General features: G+C 48.3%; 1 protein-coding gene across 1 annotated transcript in view; it reads left to right on the top strand.

Moving 5' to 3' along the window:
- Nucleotides 1–3,562: 3,562 nt before the first annotated feature.
- RHEB (Ras homolog, mTORC1 binding) overlaps nt 3,563–8,687 on the top strand; it is a 37,658-nt gene continuing 32,533 nt past the window's right edge. Inside the window, exon 1 of the mRNA XM_073629990.1 lies at nt 3,563–3,965. Coding sequence (XP_073486091.1) covers nt 3,914–3,965 — 52 coding nt within the window. The 5' untranslated portion in view covers nt 3,563–3,913. The remainder of the gene's footprint in view (nt 3,966–8,687) is intronic.

An 8,687-nucleotide genomic window follows, 5' to 3' on the forward strand; every position in this document is an offset into this window, starting at 1 on the left:
TGACAACAAGGGGAAGTGGGTATGTATACCTAGGATACACAAAGTGGGCAAAGCCCTTAGTTAAAATGGCGACACTAGGAAGGAAGTCATAGAAGAAATGAAAAAGGGAATATAACCTTAGTTAAGATGGCGGAACATCCACTTCCGGCTGGACGCAATATAAATAGAACATACACCAATCATACGGCAGCTTCCTGATGACGCATTCTATGATGCGAAACGCGTAGAGGCTGCTGGGAGATTTTTTTGCATCACGTGACCGGACACGAACGGGAACGGGAACGAGGCTTGAAGCGCAAGCTACACGTGGAGACCGCACAGTACTACTAGGCGGACCATGCAAACAGCCAAACACCCGTCCATAACTGCTGGATAAGCTTCGTGCCGGCTCGAGGGCACTTTTAAATGTGAGTGGATACTCTTTCTTTGGATTTTAAAATAAATAGTTTAAACATATTGCGCTATGATCGTTTTTTGTCCCTATACTTTTATATGAGGAATACTAGAGTCCAAGTGTAGCCGGTGAGGAGTGTTACTTAGGTGGAGTGGTTATCCCTTGAATGAACCAAAGGCGCATCTTTAAATAAGCATCTGGTGAGTGGCCAATCTGAATGGTGGAGGTGTCTCACTAAGTCACATATGATTACTGAAGGAACATAGGAGCACGTCAGTCACAACAATTGATGAAGGATTTTGCAGCACTTTTGAAGGACTTTTTATGTATTGGATAATATATGTTTAATTTTGGTTTGATTTAAAGCACATGATAATACTTATAAGTGATTGTTTGGAAAAATAGAAAAAGAACATTGTAAGTGGTGGTAATATGGGAGTAGCGCATTCACACATATTAATCAACAATAGGCTTACTGCCTGGATCAGCCGATTATAAACTATGTTATAGAATGGACTCAAAATTAAAGGCCCCTTTCAGACAGAGTGGATTCCGTCAAAGTGGATCCACCTGCTCAGTGGGGGATCTCTTTGCTGATTGAGTGGACATGGACACAGCTCGCTTTTCCGCTGTTATGAAATGGGCCAAAGACCGCTGCTAATGCTACTGACAGGTTGTCATTTGGTTGTACTTCTCCTATGGATCTCAGGAGTGCAGTTTGTTTTGCACTCCTGTGACCCAATTTCAGCAGAGAGCGGGCTGAAGTCTGCTCTCTGCTGACATCACAGAAATCGGTCCAGGCACCGCATCACCCCGACCACGGAGTCTGGATCCGCCAGATTCCTGGACCGACTGCGGGCTCAGCATCTCAGCAAGCGGCTGAGAGTCTGAGCCAGCCGCCCCGCCCCTTCCACAGCCCATTGCTCCAGTGAGCTCTCTGCTTAGGGAGCTGTGAAAACAGAGTGATCGGCGGTGTTTGATCGCTCAGTTCTCAGCGTTAGAGGCGACGCGGGACAGATGCAGCATCCAACTAGGTAAGTATGATTCTTGAAAAAAAACATACTTATCTTTTAAAAGAGAAGTAAAGGATTTATTTTTTTTTTCAGATTAATACCTACCTCGGTGGATGCAGCATGGGTCCGATGCTGCATATGTCCCCCAGCACCTCTACACTTTTCAGCTCTCTGTGAGTAGAGAGCTGAAGACTGTCAGTCACAGCTCTCTGCTCTCCTCCCTCCTTGCTCATTGAAGCGCTGGGCTGTGGAGGGGTGGGGAGCGGCAAAACAAACTGCACTCCTGTGATCCAGAGGAGAAGCCCTGCCAAATGAGCTCAGGCTGGACTTCTCCTTTAAAAGAGAAGTATGGGAATTTTTTTTCCCCATACATACTTACCTAGGTGGATGCAGCATGGGTCCGATGCTGCATCTGTTCCCTGGCGCCTCTTCACTGAGAACCGAGCGATCAAACATTGCTGATCACTCAGTTTTCACAGCTCCATGAGCAGAGAGCTGCAGACTGTCAGTCACAGCTCTCTGCTCTTCTACCTCCTCGCTCATTGGAGCGCTGGGCTGTGGAGGGGCAGAGTGGCCGTCTCAGGGTCTCAGTGGCTCTCTGAGAGGCTGAGCCGGGTGTCAGTCCAGGCACCTGGCAGATTCAGAATCTCTGGTTGGGGTGATGCGGTGCCTGGACTGATATCGGTGACGTCAGCAGAGAGCGGACTTCAGCTCGATCTCTGCTGAAAACGGGTCACAGGAGTGCAAAACGAACTGCACTTTTGTGATCCATAGGAGAAGCCCCACCAAACGAGCTTAGGCTGGACTTCTCCTTTAACTGTTTCAAAAAACAATTGCATTCAAGGCATGATATGAATGACTGTCATAGTTGCTTATCACTGGAGTCATTGGTTCGAATCCCAACCACGACACTACCTGCCTGGAGTTTGCATGCTCTCCCTGTGCCTGTGTGGGTTTCCTCCAGGTACTCCAGGTTCCTCCCACACTCCAAAGACATGCTGGTAGGATATTTAGCTCCTGTCTAAATTGGCCCTAGTATATGTATGTATGAATGTGAGTTAGGGACCTTAGAGTGTAAGCTCCTAGAAGGCAGGGACTGATGTGAATGTATAGTATATATGTAAAGTGCTGCGTACATTGATGGCGCTATACTAGTATCTGAAATAAATAAATATGCTCTCAGGGCTCATTCACACCACAATGCAGTGGAGGACACCCGCTTTCTGAAGCATGTCTGGCTCTGAGTTTAAAATGCACTGGGTGTGCGATCTGCGTCCAGTGTCAATATATTCCTAATGACACCCCAAGTCCTGGTTCACACCAGTGCGGTATTGAAGTTGCGTGACTTCAAAGTAGTAGAATTTCATGTGCAACTTGCTGATATCTGTGCAACGCTTGTCAAGTCGCACCGAAATCACACAGAAATAGTGCAGGAACCTTTTTCAAAGTCACACTGAAGACGAGTCGAAGCAATTTGAACAGTTCCATTCCCACAAATGGGGTGTGACTTTGAACTGTCAAGTCACATGAAAAGTCGCACCGGTGTGATCCAGGGCTTAGAATGCACATTGTGTGTGTTTGCCTGCGTCCGATTGCATGGTAGCGCTGTGCAATGCAATTCACTGCATTTGTAAAAAGTAGTGCATTACTTCTTGTGCCATCAGTGTGATTGTAAACTAGAATTTAATGAAATACTTGAAAAAAAAAACTCAGTTCCTTCCTGGCCATACAATGGTTGGTATGTGTGTGGGAACAGCAATATGTCTGCTTTATTCTTTGTTCCAGAGACAGGGAGAGAAGAGGAAATCCCTATAGGAAGCTCAGCTTCCCTCACTCCCAGCGTGTTACAACACGCACAAAAAAAAAGTAACCTTCACTAACGCAGGCCGTTCTAAACACCAGAGGACGTCTTCACGCACAAGTTTTGTCTCTACACGGCAGCCATTATAGTGACGTCTAATTCAGCTATCTCTCAGTGTTTTGGTCTTCGGAAACATGTCCGCCCCGCCCACATAGTAATGACCGCGTTTTCTCTCCATGTGGCGGTCATGTTCATGTTCTATCATTTACAGAACGACATGCTGCGTGACAGCGACGTCTGTCTCTCCTCCTCCGTGCTGTCAGAGCGCCAATCTGCCGGCCGCCCCTCCCCTTGCCACAAGAACCATCCAATGAGGACGCTCCCCGCCGGTGTGTCAGGTTGGGTATGACGCAGCGAGTTTTGTGAGGCTCCGTACAGCCGGGAGGGCGGGCAGAATAATAAAAACAAATCCGTGCCGAAGAGGAGAGAAGGCGGGATATAAAGCCGAGCTGACGCCTTACGTCCAGTGACGCACAGGAACGAGCCGGGTTGTAGGTGTGAGCGCGGTGTGCGAGAGAACGGGTCAGTGCTGGTGAAGTTTACAGAGAGTATTGTGCGCCCACCCGCTCCGGTTTTCCCTCGCTGTGACAGTGGATGCGGCTCACCCGAGTTTAAACAACGACGAGCACCGTGGAGGCGCCAAGGATGCCGCAGTCCAAGTCGCGGAAGATCGCCGTGCTCGGATACCGATCCGTGGGTGAGTAGAGCCGCCTGTGAAGAGGACCTGTGCCCCCCTCAGGTGGTGGTGATGGCCGCCATTTTGGCACGCGATGTTCGAGAAGACTTCCATCCTCTACTCCCATATGGAGGGGTGTGTGTGTGTGCCCATCTCACCGGGCATGGCGGACATATGGAGGGGGGTGTGTGTGTGTGTGTGTGTGTGTGTCCATCTCACCGGGCATGGCGGACATATGGAGGGGTGAGGGGCTGTGTGTGTGTGTCCTCTCTCCTCACCTAACTGGGCATGGCAGACATATGGAGGGGTGAGGGGCTGTGTGTGTGTCCTCTCTCCTCACCTAACTGGGCATGGCAGACATATGGAGGGGAGAGGGGCTGTGTATGTGCCCCCCTCGTTGGGCATGGCAGACATATGGAGGGGAGAGGGGCTGTCTCCCCCCTCACCTAGCTGGGCAAATGGAGGTGGCTTGAGATACGAAGGCCTTTCACTGATCACATGCTTCCATCACGCCGTGCCCACCCCTGAGGATGGCATCAGAACTTGTCATTTCACGCCTGGTTCACATTGGTGTTAGAATCTGCCGTAGATGTGTGTTTTGCTCCTGAACATCTTGCAGAGCTGCCCATGATGATGGGTAGCGGACAGAACCATTCACGTGTGAAGAACAAGCGCTTGCGTTGCTGTGCGCTAAAAATTAAAGATGCTCTGGGTACCTGTCCCCCCCCCCCCCCCCAAAAGAGTCAGCTACAAACACTGTAAGCTGCCCCCCCCCCCCCCCCCCCCCCTTTTTTTTTTTTTTTTTTTTTTGACACTTGCCTGTCCAGGGATTCAGTGTTGTCTTCACCCCAGCCCATTCTTCAGTTGGCTCTTGGATACTGGCGTTGCCATCTTGGTTAAGGGAAACCCGCAGTGAAGCATTGTGGGTTCACAGCCAGTCACCTACTGCACATGCGCGTATCTCGCTGTGCTTTGTAAACGAGCCAGTGTTCTATTGAAAGATGTCTGGTGGATCGGCGCATGTGCAGTACCAAACCATCACTCTAGGTGACATGTTGATCAGCTGGAGTGACAACACAGCGCATGCGCAGGTCGTTGGAGGCATTATCTGACGCTGTACAGACAGCAGGGAAATGTAGTTGTCAGATTGAGTGGGGCGGGTTGTGGGTGTGTTGAAGGTGAGTTTTTTTTTTTTTTTTGTTTGAACCCACCCTTGGACACAGGCAAAACCCACCCTTCAGCATACAGAATACCCGCCCCACAACAGCGAGGCATCCGCCAAGTATGTTTTTCTCTGCTGTTTGCATAGCTTTGAATACTGCCTCCGGTCTGCGCAAGCACTGTTTACGTCACGCCAGTTTATCAACATATCACCTGGAGTGAAGTTACTGCTCATGTGCAGACCCATCTGGGACTTTTTTTTTTTTTTTTTTTTTTTTTTTTTTTTTTGACAGGAGGCATTTCTCAAAACATCAGCTGGGGGGAGGGGCTTCTGGCTCACTTTACTGCAGTGGACTGAGCCAGAAGTGGGAGGGGGGTATCTGTCAGAAAAAGGTGCCCCTGGGGGAGGATGCAGACAAGTGGAGCTTCCCATGTTGGGTAGAGCTCAGCTTTAAGCTAGAAGGTGCGTCAGGGAGGAGTTAAAGGCTCCATTCACACCTCAGTTTTGTAGAAAAATCTATTCTCAATGTAGATGGTTCAGTGTGAAAGGGCTTTCACACTGGAGTGGTGCGCTGGTAGAACATCAGGAAAAGTCCTGCCAGCAGCTTTCTTGGAGCGGTGTGTTTACCGCTGCTCCTCATTGAAATCAATGGGGCAGTGCTGCCACACGTTTTGTGGGCGGATTTAACCCCTTTTCTGCCTCTAGCAGGGGGTTAAAACCGCCCCACTAGCGGCCAAATAGCACTGCTAAAACGACGGTAAGCGGCGCAAAAAATTTGTGCCGCTTTAACACCAATGCTCCCCACGACTTGGTATGAAAGCCCTCTTAGTATTACGTGCCAGCATCTACTTTCCTAGCCGGGGGCTGATCAGTAGGGGAAGAAAAGGAACCTAACCCACAACATTTGTGCTTTGCTTGCTCTCCACTCATAACTTTTTGTAGCCAGTCAGAGTGAAGAGTGAACATTCTATCAGCTTTGTACTGTTCCATACAGTAAATGACCACACATCTTTGCCTGTGAAAGACATGGGTTAGTGATGACACACAGGCACAATCTCAGTAAGGCTTCTTCAATCTCTGGAATGTGCTACAGAGCTTCAGGTCATGTGATCCTAGGGGCATTTGTTCCTTGTTGTGGACAGTGTATGGTGTGGAGGAAAGGTTTGTGAGTGACTGGGACATCATGCCACAGCAGTACAAACGTACATACAGTAGAGCTGCATGATTAATCGTTAAAAAAAAAAAACTCTCTCTCAATTTGACCTCCTCACCATCTTAATCTGGCATTTCCACAATTCATGTAACAAGTGCATAACCATTCTCTGCTCAGAGCGGTCAAAAAAGGAAAAAGCAGCTGCAGTTTATCACAACATTGCTCAGCACTGAGATAAAAAACATTGTATCATTCAGTTCTTTTAGATCAAAGGAATAAACTTCAGTCTGCAAATGAGGTCAGTTTCACCACTTAAAGACTAAGCTTCTTTCTGATACTTGTTGCTTAAAAGTTAAAATTTTCCCTTAACGTCTTTCAGGACAGCACTTAAGAGAGACTCCTCCCCTTGCAAACAGGAAACGAATCTTCCACCAAACTTTAAAAGGAGGCTCCTTTCCACACATTGTCAGTTTTTGTGTTTCCTCCGGAGGGAACACTTCGTGGGGAAGTCAGGGCTCTCAGGTGCTGTCCTGGGAGCTCAGGTTTCCTATACTTTCACCAAATGCTTTTTACCTCATGAGAGCTGTTCCTCCCATTCCACAGCTGATGTTAGGGGCTGCTGGCTGGGCTCCCTCTCCCTCTTCATCTGGGCTCAGGGTGAGTCTGACTGTCGTGGGCATCACTCCTAGGTGGCAAGGCAGGCGGTGGCCGTTTACTTTTTTTTTTTTTTTTTTTCCTTCGCTCCACCGCCTGTTGCTTATTTTGCCACCGCCATCTTGGGGATGGCAGAGGGAAAGTGGAGGAACGGGGCTGGTGCTTATGGAGTCCGGAACCAGCGTTTTAGCCACGTAACAGCAAGGGGCAGTTGCTCTCTCTCCCTCTCCCCTCTCCCTCCCCCCCCCCCCCGACCCCCCCCCCCCCCCCCCCCGGTGAGCATCCTTGGAAAAAAAAAGGGACAGGTTGTCTCACTGGAATGGTTTCTTTTTTTGTCTCATGGCAGACCTAGAGCTCTGATCCAGTGGCAAAAAGGAAATGCCCTTCATGTAAATCTAAACTACCTGAAGGATGGAAGAAGACTTTGTTAAGCCTGTATGGAAGCTTCTTCTGCTTGCAGCGACTTGATTGCATCTGTTAAAGAACTTGATGCAACTATTCAATCATTTCACTTTTCTCTAGCAAACCCATCCCTGAGTCAGCCAACTACCTCACAGGCCTCTCAAGGCTCACTTATAGTCCCTACGGTGGAGACTGAGGCATCTCCTACCCCAGGGGGACATCCCCCCTCTCAATCTGGAGAGGATTCTGATGAAGGGGAGGAAGGAGAAAACTTACCTTCAAAATTTTAAATGGTCTTTTTAGAACAGGTAGATGGCCTGTTAAAAGCAATCTATACCACACTGGGTCTGGAAGAGTAAAGAAAGGAGTTATCTCTGCATGACAAAAAATATATGCAGGGCTCAGCAAACACAAAAATCGCAGTTTCCCAGTACACTTAGTTATTTCTGAGACTATTAAGAAAGAGTGGGCAGAGCCAGAGAGAAAACCTTTCTTTCCCAAAGCCTTAAAAAGGCGTTTTCCTTTTGATGAAGATCCAGCGGCAGTTTGGAACAAAAGCCCCAAACTAGATGCCGTGTTTTCCCAAGTCTCCAGGTCAACAGATTTGGCATTCGAGGACATGGGGGGTGTTAAGAGATCCTATGGACAAAAGGGCATCAAATCTTAAACCTGCTATGGCGACTACGGTGGTATCCAGGAATATGGAGTTCTGGTTAGATCAACTTAAGGCCCATATCTCAGCAGACTCGCCAAAACAAGAAATTTTGGATTCATTCTCGACTCTGTCAGCTGCTGTTGCATTTATTTCTGATGCCTCAGCGGAATCAATTAAAATGACAGCTAGATCTGCAGCCTTAGCTAACTCTGCCAGAAGGGCTCAGTGGTTGAAAACTTGGCCGGGGGACGCGGCATCCAAAAATAAGCTGTGTGGGATACCATTCCTGGGAGACTTGCTTTTTGGTCCTGACTTAGATGCGGTTCTAGATAGAACAGCTGATAAAGTCTTTCCTATCAAAAAGAAAAAACAGCCAGTTAATGTTTTTTTCGTTCCCAAAGGGCTCAAGAACAGACCAAACCCCAGGAGAAAAGAGAAAATTGGGCATTGCAAAAGGGAAAAGGAAATGTCCTTTTCCATCCTCCTGCAGCCTCCTGTAAAACGCAATGACTTGTGCTTACCAGTGGGTGGAAGGCTTCAAAGTTTCCTCCCCCTTTGTGCCAGCATGAGAAAGTCAATATATTTTAGACATGCTGTCCCAAGGTTACAGGATAGAGTTTTCGGATCGCCCGCCAGAAAGATTCTTTGTGACAAACTTACCAAGGGATCTAACAAAGGCCCTGGCCATGAAGAACCTTTTAAAGGATCTTGGGCACC

Source organism: Aquarana catesbeiana, linkage group LG05 (assembly GCF_042186555.1).
Source record: "Aquarana catesbeiana isolate 2022-GZ linkage group LG05, ASM4218655v1, whole genome shotgun sequence".
NCBI classification, from domain to species: Eukaryota; Metazoa; Chordata; class Amphibia; order Anura; family Ranidae; genus Aquarana; species Aquarana catesbeiana.